This window comes from Brugia malayi, assembly GCF_000002995.4.
Source record: "Brugia malayi strain FR3 genome assembly, contig: Bm_v4_ChrX_scaffold_001, whole genome shotgun sequence".
NCBI classification, from domain to species: domain Eukaryota; kingdom Metazoa; phylum Nematoda; class Chromadorea; order Rhabditida; family Onchocercidae; genus Brugia; species Brugia malayi.
The window spans coordinates 13,716,764-13,734,882 of record NW_025062479.1 but is presented as its reverse complement, the minus strand read 5'-3'; the positions used below and the strand labels follow the sequence as shown (position 1 = coordinate 13,734,882).

At 26.5% G+C, this 18,119-nt stretch overlaps 3 protein-coding genes across 4 annotated transcripts; all 3 read right to left on the bottom strand.

Annotated features, from left to right (window-relative positions):
* Nucleotides 1-390: 390 nt before the first annotated feature.
* Bma-vps-33.2 (conserved hypothetical protein,hypothetical protein) lies at nt 391-2,223 on the bottom strand (the record flags this gene model as incomplete). The annotated part of the gene is made up of 1 exon (XM_001893018.2): nt 391-2,223. The coding sequence occupies one exon, from the start codon at nt 2,221-2,223 to the stop codon at nt 391-393; it is 1,833 nt and encodes a 610-aa protein (XP_001893053.2).
* A 1,063-nt stretch (nt 2,224-3,286) lies between these two features.
* Nucleotides 3,287-8,728, bottom strand: Bm3097 (the record flags this gene model as incomplete). 2 transcript variants are annotated; one of them, XM_001893019.1, is made up of 15 exons in its annotated part: nt 3,287-3,434; nt 3,683-3,915; nt 4,000-4,087; nt 4,488-4,615; nt 4,866-5,064; nt 5,267-5,405; nt 5,651-5,825; nt 5,928-6,071; nt 6,333-6,440; nt 6,603-6,733; nt 6,950-7,100; nt 7,511-7,639; nt 7,760-7,953; nt 8,051-8,187; nt 8,559-8,728. In XM_001893019.1, 15 exons carry the CDS (start codon nt 8,726-8,728, stop codon nt 3,287-3,289), a joined length of 2,274 nt encoding a protein of 757 aa, XP_001893054.1. The 2 variants fall into 2 exon arrangements, with proteins under 2 accessions (XP_001893054.1, XP_042930703.1); XM_043074769.1 differs by having other exon boundaries at nt 7,025-7,100.
* A 1,722-nt stretch (nt 8,729-10,450) lies between these two features.
* Nucleotides 10,451-13,332, bottom strand: Bm1166 (Uncharacterized protein; the record flags this gene model as incomplete). Its single annotated transcript, XM_043074768.1, has 5 exons — nt 10,451-10,654; nt 11,157-11,314; nt 11,759-11,945; nt 12,298-12,449; nt 13,197-13,332. The coding sequence occupies 5 exons, from the start codon at nt 13,330-13,332 to the stop codon at nt 10,451-10,453; spliced, it is 837 nt and encodes a 278-aa protein (XP_042930702.1).
* Nucleotides 13,333-18,119: the final 4,787 nt, after the last annotated feature.

The window sequence follows — 18,119 nt, the reverse complement described above, 5'->3', positions numbered from 1 at the left end:
TTTTTATGTTGTAAAATTAACAGTAAATTTCAAATATCTTTAAAGAATTAAAACTTAAATGAGCAAATATTTTATATTAAAAAATACATCAGCATAGCATTACGCATATTTTACATTCTACATTCTTGACTTATCAAAATAAAAATGAATCCATACGATAAAACAAATTAATGCAAAAAATCAGTGCATAAAATTCCAAAATAACCGTCAAAATGCAGTAAAAACCTCATTTTAAATGTTTTTTTTTTCTCCAAACCAATCACCATTATTCATTCATTTTAATTTAAAACAAATTAAACTATCTAAAAACACAAATACTAGTAATTAAACTTGCAAAACATGAAGTTATACAAATAATTAAATAATCACCGATATAAGCAGCATAATCACTTACATTTCCGAAAAAGATGTAACAGATACGTTAGCAAGTTCTTTAATGAATTTTTCACGATGAATAATATTTGTTGTAGCAATAATAATACGTAAATTATTGTATTGTGCAAGTAAAGTTAATGCAGCAATTTCCGAATATGTTACACCACCAATAAAATATACTAAAATTACTTTTCGGATACGATTATCAGTTTGACGATTTGCATTTGGCGAGCAATTTTGATCACAGAAAACTGTATCACCAAAAGTTATCTTCATTTCTTCCATATTCCATCCATTATTTATTGTATCATTAACTATTTTACATAAGATAGGTGTGTAAACACCTGAAAAAACATATCGCATTTGATCAGGATTTCGAAGATTTATTGTTGTTTCGGTATTGCCTGGAAGAAGTGCCATACGTCGTGTTAAAAATTGAAATGTAGGCTTAGAAAATGATGATACAGGCTGAGATTTGATAGGTATAACATTATGTACAGTTGTTAGTTGTGGAATAGAACGCTCAATTAGAAGACCTTGAATACCAAGAAAATGTAATATTGCAAGGTTTTCATGGCCAAAAGCATAGAGATATTGATTTCGAAATTGATTGAAATATTTGGTTGGTATACCATTTTGTGTAAGAGACCATAAGCATGCTAATAAGAGGATTTGCCATTGATTGTGTTGAGTACATATACAATCTTCCAAATATGCTAATACTTCATTAGGATCAAAATTTCCTGAAATTAATGCATGCTCCAGTGTAAGTCGACTTGAAATTCCTTTACATTTCTCCAAAACCACTTCACAAGCGCAAATATGCAATTCTAGTAATTTATGCTGTTGTTTCAGTGTTCGTAATTCATTGGATACAAATTCTTTCATATCTTTTACTTGTTCAAGATTTGAACCTTTGTCGTAACTTGCTTGAAGAGATTTTGCTTTAGCACTTAAAAATGGAAAAACTGCTGTCATATGCATATTACGTACAGCTGAAAAAATTGGATCATTATTATCCAATGTGGTAATTTTAGAACGATTTATATTATCATTTTTTATACGCTTATTTACTTCATCGCCAAATATCACTTTACCACAACTTATTCCAAATGTATCGTGTACCATTGATTCGTATGTCAAACCAGTAAGAAAAACAGTTGGCAAATCTAAACTTCGATCGAATAGAAATAGATAATCAATTGATTGATCCGATGATAAACGTGGCTCACCAAATTCATTGTGTAATTTTTTCATTAATTTATTTACATATATACTATTTTCTCCAATACCATAAACAATTGGTATTAATCCATAGAGTGTTTGTAATTGCCATAATGATTTAGCAACTGCACGAAGATGAATAAAATTATGATCTACTAATGTTGCCATTGTAAATTCATGATGTTCCAAGCTGAATAAATGCTTATCAATATTGATTAGTGGTAATTCAAGTTCTAGAATATCAATCATACCATATATACCACAACGCTCAAATTCTTCTTCACAAATATACAAACGTTGTGGAACAAATATTACCGAATAATTTCGTTCCGGTTCAGCTAAAATATGTTCAGCAATACATTTTGCTGCAGCAAGCGTTGGACGTATAATATATACACGATGTATAGCATTTTCACTCCATTTTAAATTTGAATGATGCAAAAATTGTTGCACATGAGCGCAGTTATGTTCTTGTAAAACAGACATTGATGCTATTTTATCCAATGGTCGCATTAAACTTAACTCCACTGCTAAATCTTTTACTTCAGGTATCGATTCAAGTAAATGAATTAATTCTCGACGAGCCATTTGTGCTAGTAAACCAAAATCATCAAAATCAGCCATATTTCCTTTTTCTTTTTCCATTAGTTCACCTAAAAATTAACATATATGTATAATTCAATAATTCATCAATGTTAAACTGTAAATTTCAGACAGCAGAAAAATATTTGAACAAAAAAGTATTTTTGTTCATTAACTGCATGAGACGAAATAGCTAAACAAGAAAGTAGCATTGTTGACGTAGTAAAATAACTTTATAGAAATAATCAATATCACATGTCGTATGATCGTACGGTATTTTATATTTACGTGATTTAAAAAAAAAAGAAAAAAAGCGTAACAATTATATGCAGTTAATGTTATATTCAATAAAATGACAGAAGAAATTTGAAAAATGCAAGAGAAATCATTTATGCTAACAAAATAACGGGTAAGATAAGCATTTTCGTTTTGTTTCGAGAAATTTCCAAAACTACGAAATGAATCAAATCATTCTAAGTAATTTAAAAAATTCATTCGAAATAACAATTCATTTATCAATTAGGCTATAGAAAGATTCAATGAATTTATTCAAACACAAACGATTCTGAACAATTATTTATAGTACAAATGAAGACTTTTCTTGCATAATGTTTAAGATGATTAATTACACATTTATATCTTTCAGTATTTCCTTGTCCAAGAACTTCACTTGAGTTAAGTAGCAGATAAACGGGACGTCGTATCGATCGTATTTGAACATTAAATTATAATTTTATTGAAATATCTTATTCAAAAGAAACAAACTTTACCTTTTTTAGTTGTCATCATCACACAGTTTTCTTCCCCGATTCAAATAATAAATCTTTAATCTTAGTATTGATGGGATCTTTCTATTCGGTATGGACCCTTTTCGAAATCATGCTAAGCAATCAGTAAATTGAAGCACTAGTTCCTTAATCCGGCCATTAATATTGGAATTAATAACACCATTTGAAATAAAGAAATACAAAAAACTATGACCAAAAAACATGAGATACCTAAAAACTCGAGAAATAAATGGAACAATTTTCAAAATAATACCTAAATAAAATGGGTGTAAACAAACAAGTTGACAGCAACAAATAAGTGAATAAATACGCAAAACCTAGTTAAAAATGAAATCAATTTCAACCAGATAACGAATCCAAATTTGCTTCACATCGTAAACAATGTATTCGTTATAAACAAGGGAAAATATCGTGTCTTTTGGTTGCAATGTGATCGGCTTACCACATGGCACTTCACAATCGTCTCTGCAAATAGATCATGAAATTTAGAATTTAGTGGTAAAATCATTTATTATAAATACGGTCCAAACATAAGACAAATCACATAAAATAGTCTGAACTTTTGGGGAAGATGTGAATACAATACTATACAAATTATGCACATATTGCACTGCCAAATAAACTACTGAAACCATATTTTAAAACTTAAAAAATACCGAATTGGGTTGTAGCGAAAAACAGTAAAAATAATGGTAAGAAATCAAAAAACTCACAAAGTGACATATGTAGTCGGATCGGGGACAATTAAACCTAATCCTTTAGTACTATTCTTTCCTTCAGGAAGTTTACTGGCTTGAAAGTCAGCTTGTAATAATTCGTTCATTTCTCCCAATGCAACTTGTGCCAATACCAAAAAACCAGGCTTATTTTCTTGTGGATAGCAGTAATTGGCTGATTTTGTTGACATATCAGCAAAGTAAATACCCTTACCAAACATGTAGCCTGTCTGAAACAAAAGTTAAAAACGTACTTTAAGTTATAATAGAAGGAAAAAATAATGGAACTCTAGAAAATAATTTCAAAAGTTTACCTTAGGAGCTTCCAGCGGGGCAATTCGAAGACCTTGAGATAAAATACTATACCAGTTTGTAAGTCGAGATCCATGCCATAATAACTTCCTAAAAATTATTTCCGCCTTTGAAAAAACTAACATTTTATCTGAGCTATAAATATTATTCAACGAAAATAAAAACAAGCTTTTCAACAAAGCTATAGAAAATAGCAAAATAATCTCATTTCTGTTTCACTGGGAACGTTTGAAAGCACTGAAATTTTAAAAAATAAAAGATAAAAAAACAGCAATGGACAGAAAATTATTACTAAATAATAGAATGTTTTGCTGCTTTTTCCGTTATAATGTCATATTAACAAACGATTTTAAAACGTAATAATGTGCTTTAATACCTATTAAGAATTCCAAAACTGCAAGAATAACAAAACATAAATAACAAAACGAAGAAAAAAAAATGAAACTTATGACTAGTTCAACACTAAACTAAAATATATATATATTTAAACCTGTTACCAATATCGAACATAAATTCTTCTCGTTCTCCGCTTCGATTTACTGCATATAAATTACGAATGCGTATTTGATACATAATATGTGTTGGAGCATGTGTCCATTGAAGATAATTATCCACAAGCTGGATTATTATAAAAAGAAAAAAAAAAATGACATACAGATTGTAATATCATATTTGTTAGATAAATAACAAGACCGCGATATTGTCCTCGTGGGTTGTTTTCTTCTTCAATTGAAAAGCCATTTCACATATTCGGTGATTCGATGTTCATTAAGTGAGAAAGTGATATAGATTCATTCACCTTCCATGTTGAATATGATTTAAACTTAATGTCTTGAATCTTTTTTTAAAGCCACTTGAATAAAAATACCTGATAAATAGGATCATTTACACTAAGGAGTGATATTTCGCATTTCATATTTATGTAATGACGATCAATTGGATGAATATTCACATCTCCCTCTTTCTTGAAGGTTCGTACAGCTACTCCAATTCCATTTAATGCCTCCAACAATTTAATTTCAGTTTTTAACTGTTCCATTGTTTTAATCATTGGTGGCTGACGCATCCTGCAAATGTGATGAAGAATTCAATAATTCATAGTACACTGAACATTCAATGTTGAATTTTAATACCATCATAGTCTAAAGAAAATGAAATAATCAAAAAAGATGGTAATGTCCTGGAATGCTTATGCGTGTTGTAAGTGAAAATTACTGACAGACTTGTTGCACTGAATTTTAGAAGTATCATTTCTGATGGAATAATTACCCAAAAAAATGAGGAATTTTTGTGTAATAATTATTGACAGTTTCAATAAAATTGGACGAAAAATCCTTTTTCTTAATATACTCTTCAATTTTTGTTAGCGCTGCGTAGCCAGCCTTAATTTGTTCATCCGTTACTTTTCCTAAAAATATAATTTCTGCAGTTCATACATTACTTACAGTTGTTTTACTTACCAAGCGATCAATAGCTACAAGACTAGTATATGTAGCAAAAAATAGTTAATAGTCAAATTCATTAATGGAGTATGATGACAGTATGATGTTGTTTGTTATATAATGAAAAATAATGAAAATTGAGATGCTCTGCTATGGCATTCAAAAAAATAAAAAATTTAATTCTTAAAAGTCAAATAATCAGGTGTTATACCTAGTGGTGCTTTAGTAGCATCATATTCCAATTCTGTCATCGTTTCCTCCATTGTTCGTATATCACAAATAATATTTAATAAATGCAGCAAATAGGGATCCAATTTTGACTTAACTTTTTTCTCTTTATCTTCATTTTCATTCATTTCCTCCTCTATTACTTTCGAATAATCACTCTTAAAAGTACAGTACATTATTTAAAACCAGAAAGAACTTTTGCAAATTGTTAAAAACTTTATTTTAAAACATTGAACATAGTTTTATTTAAAGAAACAAACAGGCAAGTAGTCGTATTTGCCAGATATTTTATCAAAATTAGCTCTTTCGGCCCATTCATTTGTCGTTTTGTTCTTGAACTTGTCACAAAATAATTTCTTTGCTAATGTTAAGTTCGTACCACATGGATTCAAACTAGTTTGTCCCTGAACATACAGTCTGAGAGAAAAATTCATCCAGATTTTCGAAATCACTTAATAAGCAATTATATAATTCCAAGTGTAAAATCAAAGCTTTCTTAAAAACTTTGAGTGATACGAGTGATATGAAACTCACTCGATATGAAACTTCAAGATACTATGATATCAATTTATGAAGAAATGGATATCGCCTGCACTGATATATCACTAAATAAGCATGAATTGAAAATCAAACATATATGACGGAAGTAATCCATAAAAACAAACTTTGTAGCCAACACGCCCCCAACGGAACCAAACCCAATAGCGCTTTTCTATATCAGATTCTAACAACTGTATGATAAAAAATTTATTTTTATTGCATTGTGCACTGGTCTGAAACAAAAAACTGTAAAACTGTATTAGCTCCGTCTAAGTAAGTGAAGAATTAATGATTCCTTTAAGAAAGTGAAAAATTTAGTTCACATTTTCATCATTTATTCCTTAAAACTAGACCCAACACAATATATTATTGTAGAAGCAATTCAATTATGCAACCTGATTCAATAAGGCATCATAAACATTGTTGAATTCAGTATAAACATGTGTGGTGCCAACTAACTCATGACATTCAGGATCTACAGCCGCAATCCCTTTTAGTATAACTTTTTTTAAATCGCTTTTGTTATCTGAAATAATTTTATTAACCAAACAAACTAAAGAAATGAAATAAAAGAATATGCATTTAAGCACTGTTTTAACCGCAATGAATTTCCATTTCACCTACAATGCGATCGCGCTCAAAGTACAGCTAATCAGGCATATTTTTTCTCGATATGCCTACATCTTTCATCACATCATTAATAATGCTTAATGATTTGATATGCTCCTCAGAAACATCCTACCAGTACTCGAATCATTTGATTTTTGATTTTCAGAATTAGCATTTCCTTTTCTACGACTTTTTCTTTGTTTCTTACTCTTATCATCATCTCCATTGGTATCATTTCTGTCATCCTCCTTCCCTGTTGGCTGTAATTTCGATGATCCATCAAACTGAAGATAGAGGCATTTGAGGACGCATTTTATTACATATAAAATAATTTTTTACTTCGAAAAAATTTTTTTGATTTCATAACTTAGTTAGAGTACAACTGACCACATTTAATGATTGTCGTACTCCTAAAAACTCTTCCTTTTAAAAAATTTCTTGATGATACTAAAAAGCTTTCTGGAAAGTATGTAATAGTGCATTGAAAAGTGCAACAAATGCATCACTTTTAAGCAAAAAATAATCGATCATAGGGTAGTACCTTAGAGAGGTATTTCGATTTTACTCAAATTTTTTTTTTTTTTTTGCACTATCGTTTGGCAGTACATAGGTGCCATTTTCAGGTTTGTTCAGTACAACTACACAGTCTATGGTACTAGCTGTAAGACAAATACTAAAATCCTTCATAGCTAACCTTTTGTTTACTTTCAAGCGAAGGTATATCGGTTCGTGCTGCAATACGCTTTGCTGCTCGAAGGCGTTCAACTCTTGGGACTGGTTTTGATGACATTGATGGCTCCGCATTCGAAATGTGCGAACGAATCTGACAGTGCATTTGACATTACTAATGAAACTTCCTAACTAAGAAAAAACTCTATAGATCTATAAAAGAATTTTTTTCACAAAGATTTAACAAAAAAAAAAAAAGATGATTTCTACTCACTTTATATTCCGTCGATCCGTCGTCACTTCTGATTAGATTTGTGTTAAAATCAGCAACAAAATTCATTCCTGACAGCAGTATTTTAACATCTCCAGATTCATTAACGAAGGCATTTTCTAATGTAACGGCAGATACTGGATCCACACTTCGCCAACGTCTTTTCGGATCAAGATATTCCCAAACACGATAAAGATCTACGACAAAATATGCTTTTCGAATAAATATATTCTCAAAAATATGCTAAAACTTGAGCTATGAGAGAAAAATTTCACTGATTTGGTGGTCATTTACCTTCGTCATTTCGAATGGCGCATCTTATAGACCGAACAAAACCGGTATCCAAATTTTTTTGTTTCATTGAATTGAAATCAACTTGTAATTTAGACTCATCCATTTCAAACTCCGTAATACCATGTGTTATGTTATCACTATAATACAAACTACTAATTTCGATAAATTTAAATGATAGCTAATTTCAAACAAATCTTAGTGAAAAGTGATATGGAACAGTAGTTTCTGAGTTATAATTAAGTGCGAACGAAATATTTCTGCTGCTGATGAGGCATCTTTCAGAGATTCTTAGAGAATTTAAAAGCAATGAAAGAAACGAAAAGAGGTAACTTATGGAATAAGGAACAATTTTAGTCGTACTGCATTCGATATTTTCAAAAAACTATACATTTCCACAGATGGAATGTACTGCGGATGATACTTGCTCTTGACATTCTATGGCAATGTCAACATTAAATATTCTACAAATCCAATATATCTGTATGCTAAAAGTAATATGGAGGATTACTTTAATTTTTTGTTGACTACATTATCATATTTGATCCATCTTCCTCGGCTCAATTCGTATTCCCAAACCAATTTCTGAAACAGTCCCGCACTGTCTGCATTCCAATCATTCTGATCATTGGCCTCCACATCTCCAACAGTGTTATTTTCGCTTTTTCCCAAATCATCCATTTTTTCTTTGAAAATAAAATTAAAATTCAATGAAATTGAGCATCATTTAAAATGGAAATCAGACACAGACAACTATAATCCAGAAAAAAAAAAATGTTACGACCATATTACTAATTTAATTTAATGATAAAAGTAGTACGATAAAATTGTGATGCAATATAAGCATACTATTATTCAAAAAAATCCATCAAAATTAATCAAAAAATTCAAAAAAAATTCAAAAAAAAAAGAACATCATACTAAATTCAAATTCAAATAACAAACTATACTCTACATCATCAAAAACTTGAAAACATAAATTAGAAAATTTCTACTGCAAGTGAGCAGAAAAAGAAAGAAAACAAATCAGCATTTTATAATAAAATAAAATGATACGATCATTAAAACTGAAAATATCTGAAATCGTTTCCTTATTCCTATCAATTTTAATTGCATAATTTAAATTTTAATTATTTAGAGGAAATCAATTTTTTACTTTTCCTAAATGATGAAAAGAAAGAATTAGACTATAGATCAGTTGTAACACTCTCAATCTCAATACAACATCCTATTGGAATTTTAGCAAACAAATCACTTCATAACACCGTCCATCTGGAAATTACCAAAGAGCTACTGCCACTGCTACTACTATACTACTAGATGGTACGGCAAATGCTTTGTTGCAAAACTGGTGGCAGATAGTGGTAACGGATGATGACACGTGTGGCACTTAATTAATCCATGCATATTGTGATAGTTTTTCAGCTGTTAACATTTCAATAGAAGTCTTCTTTTTTTGCAATTTTTTTGATTATCTTAAATATGAATTTGTTTAGTGATTTTATCTAGCTTTAATTAATTATTTAAATTAACTCAGCAAATTAGTAATTCAATCACCTTTATGTTTTGCATAGTAATTAAATAGAATTTGGAAGACTGACATGATTTTGTTGTATATTTGTTTTTGATGGAAAATGTCATCAAATACTTACGACACTTTAGAGTACATTTCATATTGACTGAAAAAAAAAAGTTATATTCTCTCCTCTCTTCTCCTCTCCTTAAAATAATCTTCCTTGCATAAGCATTTTCTTCCTTTTTTTGTTTATTTTTCAATTTTTGTCGACATTCTTTTCAAGAATACAAAGTGAAACATTACTTTATTTTAGAAATTAAAAAAAATAAACGATAATAGCAAAAATGAGTAATAATAAATATGATGAAATGAATGATTCTTTTCCCGCACCTACGACAATTGGTAATTTTGGTTGTATAGTTTCATCCAGACTCTTTTGATCGAAAAAGTCTTGGAAGTCATCTGAAACTTCCATTTTCGAAATTCTTATTTAACATTAGAAAAGAGAAAAGAAAATTTCAACTTAATGAATTTCAGTTTTTTTCTTCTTTTAATGCCGTTAGCAATAAAGGATATATTAAGCAAGATAATCAGTCGATTTTTTTTTTTTTCTATTTAAATACTAATTGTTTCTTGATTATGATTTCATTTCGGTGTGGAAAAAAAGTTCTTGATTACTTAATTTATGAAGTGAAAATGATGCAGTTTAATCGATTAACGAAATAAATTACCTGATAATTGTTTAGAGATGTAACGAAAATATAAGAAAAGTGATTAGTTGAAGATAAACGGTTAATTTAATTTGCATTTTAATTTGCTCAAATTAATAATAATTATCACTTGCATTTAATTTGTTAGCTAATAATGTATAAGTTTCAAAAAAAACTTTATTTTTTTGCTATACCTGAATATGCATTTGCAGAAACTTTATCACTGATCTGAGTTGTAACACTTTCACAAAGTTTTTTACTTTCATGGTCACGTTCAACAAATTCAATATTTGGTGACATATAATACTGTGCTTGTCGTTCATCTTGTATTGATCGTGTTAAATTAATATTTTTAGAGTAAAAGTTTGTCAAATGTAATCCCTAAAAATTATCAGTAATATGATTTATCAAATTTAATTATCTATGTGAAAAGAAAGTGGAAAAAAGACAAAAAAAAAGAAGAGTCATGTTAGTATTGCATAAATTCTTCAAAAAAAAAATAAAAAATAACTGTAAAAAATCATAACTACTTCTTCTAAAGTCATTTGATATCACTGTATTATTTAAATATATCTTCAATATATTTTAAAAATATATTAAATCATTCTTATTTCTATCCTTTCAAAAAATTCGAAGGATTAATTATGAAATAAATAATTTACGTATTGATTGAAATAAGATCAGAGGAATAATAATCTACATTCAGCAATATTTTGTTAGCTTTTTAAATGTTTGAAATTTTTAGATGCTCAACCTAAACTATAGTTTAATTTTTTATTATGTTTACTGTCAACAAAACGATAAAAAAAATTTAATCCACAGTTTCAGATGTTAAAATTAAATTTATTTCTCATCAAAATAAAGAAAGTAAAAATAAACAAACAGGTTCTATGGCGATTGGAGTATCAAAAATCAGATATGTTACTCCTTCTCGACAATCTCCCTCAAAGAATGAGCCAACATATGACATTGCGCCAGTAAATGATTTTGGTATGAAATGTTTTAAATCCAACAAAAGTTGAATCCTTTTGGACGATAATTCTGAATAAATGATTAGGAATAATAATAATAATAATAATAATAATAATAATAATGAAAGTATGAGTTATAGCTAAACTTGTAAAAATTTTTATACATTAAATATTCCATTTATTTCTTTCCACTTTCTTACATTTCTATTTTTGTTTATCAGTAATGCATTTATCGTTTTGTTTTTTAGTAACCTTGAAAATGTTTGCCATCCAAGAAATCATTTAATTCATAATCATTAATTTCTCAAGGTATTATTTTCAATTTTCTTTTTTTGAAAAAACAATTTTAGTCCATTTCATTTATTTTTGATTTAAGTTTACTTTATTCATATAGATTCTATTAATATATTTTTGCCATCTCTCTTTTCCTTTCTGCCTCTCTCTTTTTCTTTTTCTATCATAGAAGTAAATAGAAATGGAAAAAAATAAAGGAGTATTTTTAATAATGAACAACTTTTATCAATTGGATATTTTGGTATTGGAATACCATCAAACATATAATTAAAATTAATTATTTCTTTGCCACTCATATCGATATCCATTTTCAATTTTGTTTGATTAGCAAGAATCAAAATGGTTGAAACGAAAAAATATTTCTTTTCCTTAGGATTTTTATGGCATTGTTCAAATTCCATTAATATCTAATTAATAAATAAAGTTAGAATTGATGATGCTAAACATCTGGTATAGTTAATGAGTAAATCCTTATGAATCATTAAATATTTTTAGAAGATAGCATGAATTAATATTTAAATTCATTTATTCCAAAATAAATCGCACTTCTTAATGATAGAATAATTTAAATTAAGTAAATAGCTAGTCAAGACATTTATATTTAAAGCTAAATTCTAGTTAGAAGAAATGTAATCTTAATAAACTGATGATTTAAAACAACAAAAGAGAATAATTCTTTTATTTTATCAGATTATATAACATTTAAAATTTTTTACAATTTTTAATAAAAAATGAATTTAGATTTCATTTAATGCAAACCTCTCCAACAGGTTTTTCCATTGCGCCAAAATTGATTAAACGATGTAAGCCACCTTTTATGCCATATTTAAATATGAATCGGATTTTATACAAAGCAAATGTTTTTTCATTATACTCTAACCATGGTCCACGATCAAAACTTGTTATCGATACTGAAATTTTAAAATTTAAATTTGTTTAGGTAGCAAATCTTTTATTTTTATTTCTTATTAATTTCTAGAATATTTTTCATTTGTTTTACAATGATACTTACTAAAATGCTTGGCAAAACTATCAATAAAACATTTTGATAATAAACTAAAAATGATATGCGAATATTTGATTTTATTTATGATAATTTATCAACTTGAAATTTTTACTGAAAAGATAACAAAGCACTTGGTATTATGTATTTTTACTATTTATTCGTTGTTATTCAATTACATTTGGTTAGCTCTTTTTTCTAATGAAATTTTATTGATTTTTTTCTCTGCTGCTGAGTAATGCAAAATTAACATCCAACAGCGATAATTTAGGAAAAAAAATTAATAGAAATGTTACAATTGGATGGTTTTAAATCATCGATAAATTAAACAGATAGCAAGCAGCAGATTTATATTATTATTATTATCAATTAAGAAATTTGTATAAAATTCATATCATTAAGTAAATAATTTGAATTAAAACAGGAACTGACACAAACTATGGGATTTTCACAATAATCAACGCTTAAATTTGTAATTAAACTTGATTTCAAAGTCAAAAATAAATGGAAAACTGTTACTAATCATAACTTTTATTAATTTTATTAAATAACTTAAATTAAGTAAATGAATCAAATTAAAAGAAAAAGAAATTTATGTCGAACAGTGCAAAAGGAATTGTTAATTTTTATTTGATAACTTATAAAAAAGACTAACATTCTGTAGGACCAAAATTGAGTGTATAAAAACGAATTATTTTATGATGGTTGAAACCAATAAAAGTAAAAATTCTTTTAGAATCATTTTTTCGTTCCATTGTATTTGCATCAATGATAATTGGTGATTGCTGCATGCCCGTTTGGCATAAATTTTCATTGCTATCACAATTTTTGATATCTTCAAATAATAAATCAATCAATCAATCAATCGTATGCTAATATGACTAGAGCATAAAAAAAATGAGAAAATATGAAGTATTTGAATTGATTCATTTAATAATTCTGTGATATGAAAATAAATTGATGAATAATGCGGGAAAAAAATTAAAAGTGTTGAAAAGACAAAAAATAAACACATCAAGAATAATGAAAAGCAAGAAAAAAAAACAAAATACAAAAACACATTGAAAAATAAAGAATAAAAAAAAAAGAAATTTCACAAACTGAACGAGTTTTTCAACTACAAAATTAGAAATTTTAAACATTAAACTGAAATAGCTAAATTGTCGGAAAATGTAAAAAAAAAAAAAAAAAAAAAAAAAAACATTTAACAAATTAATGCAAATAAACAAAATATTAATATTTTAAATCATTATTATAACTAATCATGGACGCAAAAGAACAATAATAAATAATGAAAATTGTCAAAACTGTAAGAATTAAACAACAAAATAATTGTCGAAAAAAAAAAAGAAAGAAAGTTTAAACACTTACCTTTCAAACATTTTAATATAAAAATTGCATTTACTCAACTATTAACTATTTTACTCTCAATTCTTCTATTTGATCTTTTTAAGGTCATCAAAGGTTATTTCATTTCAGTTTGAAATATTTGACATTGTTAAATGCAATTACATTCCAAGCATAATTGCACTAAATTTTTCTTTTAATCTTTGTTGTTATTTTGAATTTGTATGAGATGTAATTGTTATCCATACTTAAGTTATTCCGAATTACCAAAAAAAAATTTCTTTTTCTTTTTTTATTGAAATAAGTTTTAGCTCTTCTCATCAAGATATCTCGGTGGAATGAGTGAAATATTAAAGTATTCTCATTAAGATATCTCGGAAAAATGCAACTACAAATTATATTAGTACCAGATTTTTTGTTATATTACTTCGTTTGAGAGTTACAGAATACATCTAATTGCCCTGTTATTGTACTTAAGTAATTTAATCAGGTTAAGAATTTAGCTCAATTTTTAAAACTTGAAAATTATTGATTAAGTAATTCAAACAAATTAAGAATTCAATTAAGATTACAGCAAAATTTTTTAAAGTTAAAAATTACAATTTAGTGATATGATTATGTGTATGATGGCAAGCTTTGATAAACGATTCCAAATAAACTTCCTAAAAGCAATGCAAATTTCATTGTCAAATATTTTTGATAAATAAAATTTTTGAAAAAAAAAAAAGGGATGGATGCAATTTTTTTTTTTTAAAAGAGTTATTTAAATTCATAAAGATTCATTTGTTCATAACGAAATAAACATAAATAGATTTATTAATATAAGACATAAATAACTGATTAATAATAAAAAAGAGTTTTAAACAAACAAGTGAAGAAGTACGTTAAGAAATAAGTGGAAAAAACAAAGCACAAGCGTAAAAGAATAAGTAAAGTAAATGAAATATTATAAGCAACAGTAATTATTTATTATTTAAAATTAATAATAATCATCAAATTCCTGATAAACAAACTACATTGCCATGCCATTAATAGAAACCATAAATTAAAAAATTTCAACTCATCAACCTGATTAGCCTATTCATGCTAAAGCAATAGGAAATAAACCGTTTAAATAATTATATTCTTTTATATATGAATGAATTATTTGTTTTTGAATTTGCAAATCAAAGAGGAAATTAAAAATTAAAAATACTTCCATAACTTGATTATAAGTCATGTAATAAATTTACAATCGCATAATGTGTAATGTATATCAGATTTGGATATTTTAAGTCATTTTAAATGCACAGATTTCAGAAATGATTTAATTGATTGTTATCTTTATTATAAATTAACAATCGTATAATGTTTAAGTAACTCTATTCTTTTACATATGAATAAATGATTTGTTTTCGAATTTGCAAATCAAATAGGAAATTAAAAAATGAGAATGTATGTTATATCCCTGTTTCTTTTTTATAAATCTTTTCCGGAATCGGTTAAAGAGAAGAATGAATGGGTTAAAGTTAAAAAAATTTTTTTTCTGATCTATTTTGTTACTTATCTTTTCATTTTTCTTTTCTATTTTGTTTTTCAGCAAATTTGACTGCAAGATTTTTTTTTATAATTAAATGTTTTATATCATATATTCAAAATTTTGAAATAACAAAATTTAAAGCATTTTTTTCTTAGCAGAAGTTAAAAACATTAAATGTGCTTTTGATATAAAATCGTCTGTGCTTTAATCTGCTGAAACAGAAGCAGTTTCATAAGAGAAGTGATAAAATAACCTCATCATATATCTTATCTTTTGTTGATTACAGCAGCAATTCCAGGAATTTCATGCATTTGCATTTTATATTCATTTTAGAATTCATTTAAAAATTTTCCAATTCTAGTTTTATGTCTCTTATTAAAAGTTATTCAATGAAGAAATGATTTCATAATAAATTATAATTAATTAAAGAGCTCTTCCAATTCTGTCATTTTTTTAATTTGTTTTTGTTTTCACTTTCATATTTTGCTCAAAAAAATTATCAAAAATTAAAAATGCTAACTTTTTTTTGAAAAAAAAAAAACAATGTTTGAAACGTATTAAAATTATATTTTTTGAAAATATAACTTTGAAAGAATAATAAAATAAAAAGACAAATATTGATCCTGTAATTAATTACGGCTTGTTTTTGACTAATTGCTTTTTTTATAACCTTAATTTGACAATTTTTCTCGTAAACTTCCTCACTCTTCATTTAAGTGCTGAAGATTAAACATTTAAACCATTTAATTTAACATGCATTTAAAAAAATTTTGGTTTAATTTTTTCCAGCTACTAAAATTTTTATCAAAAAACAAATTAAATTTTTCGAAAAAATTTTCCTTTAATTACTTTTTTTTTCGATTCCTTTCAAGTATTGTTTTACTTTGAACAAATTGATCCTGTAATTAATTAATTTCATTCAAATTAATCACAAATGTTTTCATTTTTTTCAGACAGATACTTTGTTTGATTGTTTGCTTTACTTCGCTAAAAACAAAAAGAAAAAATAACCAAAATAATAATAATAATAAAAATCTCAAAATTTAAATAATTTTAAACATTTTGAATTATTTCAATTACATTTCAGATCATTTTAATTACTTTTTGAATCATTTTCATTCATTAGTAATTTATGCTAACATAAATTACTAATAGTATTGCTGTGTAAATGTGAAATGCTAACAAAATAGATGAAATGAAAAGTATCAGCTGTTTATCATAGCTGTACAATTGAGTGACTAGGTGTGGACCTTAAGCGGAAGAGCAATTGCTTGAAAGCTAGTAAAACATAAATTTCTTCATTTCAACATTAAATCATTTCATTCCTCAACAAGCTACCTTATCCCTTATCATATCACACATCCTACCATTCATTCATTACTTTAATTTTCCCTTTCGCTTTCTTTTTTTCTCACTTTACTAAGCATTTATCTATTTGTCTAATCGATTACTATTTTTTACATTTATATGAAATTTTTAAAATTCTACAAACATCAATAAAATTATTGAGTTTCAAGTGGAAACTGAATATTTCCATTACAAACTGAATTATCTGAATATTCTAAAACAATTTAATGGACTGTATTATGATGTTTAGAAATATAAAAGGAATTTAAATTTTTTTTTTCCTAAGCAGTAATTTTTTTAATGATTTATTTCTTTCTTATTACAATAATACAATGTTATAATTTTTAGTTTTAGTGATTGTTTTTATTGTTATTGTCGTCTTGCTTTTTTTGTTGTTGTTTACGCTGTTGTTTATTTGGTTTCCTCTCTTCAGCGGAATATTATCAGCATACGTATTTCTGGAGATAGATATGCCTTAGTTCAATTGGATTTTTTTTTTGCTCTCCCAAAAAACTGCTCTTTAACCTATTTATCACTGTTCTTTGTTCAAACAAGTTTTTGCTTACCATTTATTATTGTTGAGGATTTCAAAATAATCAATGAAACACAACAAAGTAAGCTGATAATAATAGTTGTTTAAGTTTATAGCATGTTTGTTCATTGTATTTACTCTTACTCTAATCACTTTTACATTCCTTAAAATAAAATATTATTATAAAATCGCTAAAAGTAAACTGAAACATACAATTTTTGTGATAAATGAAATGTCATAATCGTTTGAAATATGTAATAAAACGCACAAAATCCTTTTTTTGAACTGACTAAATTGCATCATTTAATTTTATTTTATAATAATTTTAATCAGTGTATAATACACAATGTTTCATGCAAAAAATTCGTTTAAGAAGCGTCCAAAAATAAAAATTTTAAATCATTTCAACTTAATTTGAAACTCATTACAGTAAATAATATGTCATTCCAGTGATAACACAACAAACCCACTTTAACTTCGCCAATTTTCTTCCATTTATAATACAAATTTATTTCTTATTTTTTTTTCTGACATTTTTTATAATAATTATTGGAATATCCATTGAATTAACTTTTTTTTTTTGTCAATAAGAGCATTAATTCAAATGCTAATTACAATGACATTATCATTTCACAATGCCTAATGCAAATTTGTTATACTGAAAAAAAAAAATTAATCTGGCTTAATGATTTTGGCATAAAATGACATGTTACTAAAATCCAAAAAAAAATTCGATTATCTTTTCATTTTCTATTTTCTTATATTTTTCGTCATTTTCATTTCATTATTCAAAAAAATTATCATTTTACTATTTTTTTCTTGCTTTCACACGT